The 563-nt window shown below is 52.9% G+C and overlaps 1 protein-coding gene across 1 annotated transcript in view; it reads left to right on the top strand.

Annotated features, from left to right (window-relative positions):
* Window positions 1-515: 515 nt before the first annotated feature.
* The window catches only part of LOC109118130 (beta-hexosaminidase subunit alpha-like), a 7,173-nt gene continuing 7,125 nt past the window's right edge, over window positions 516-563 (top strand). Inside the window, exon 1 of the mRNA XM_019207785.1 lies at window positions 516-560. Coding sequence (XP_019063330.1) covers window positions 516-560 — 45 coding nt within the window. The remainder of the gene's footprint in view (window positions 561-563) is intronic.

The raw sequence follows: 563 nt of genomic DNA, 5'->3' as shown, positions 1-563 counted from the left end.
GAATCTAGCTCTATATAATCTGCTTATATTAGTTCAGGCTGGCCTTCAATTCACTGTGTAGCCCAAGATAGCACCCTGGATTGCATAGTGAGTTCAGAGCCCTTCAGTCATTCACTTACCATGTATTTTTTATTTTATTTTATTCATTCATGCATTCATGCATGCGCTTATCTATTTTTCTACTATTGGGGGGTGTTGACACAAGGTCTTACTAAGAGCTGGACTAGAATGCTCTATATAGCCCTATGGCCTCGAAGTCGCTGTGATCCTCCTGCCTCAGCCTCCGGAGTGCTGGCATCACAGGCCTGCGCCACTACCCCTGGCTATCTATCTTTTGAGAGAGGGTCTCTCTACGTAACCCAGGAAGGCCTGGAACTCTGAAATCATCCCGCTTCGGCCTCCCTAGTTCAGAGCTTTCTGTGCGCAGGCGTGGCGTGGGGTTGAACGTGGCCCCAGCACGTGACGCGCCGTTGTCACCTGATCGGGTCACCTGACCGCTGTGGCCCGCGAGCTCCATGGCCGGAGGCGCGTTCGGGCTACGGCGGCTGTTGCTGCTGGCGGCG

The sequence above is a fragment of the Fukomys damarensis genome, unplaced genomic scaffold (assembly GCF_012274545.1).
Source record: "Fukomys damarensis isolate Sample0158 unplaced genomic scaffold, DMR_v1.0_HiC HiC_scaffold_25, whole genome shotgun sequence".
NCBI lineage: Eukaryota > Metazoa > Chordata > Mammalia > Rodentia > Bathyergidae > Fukomys > Fukomys damarensis.
Note: the sequence above shows the minus strand (reverse complement) of the source record. Positions and strands in the feature narration are given on the sequence as shown.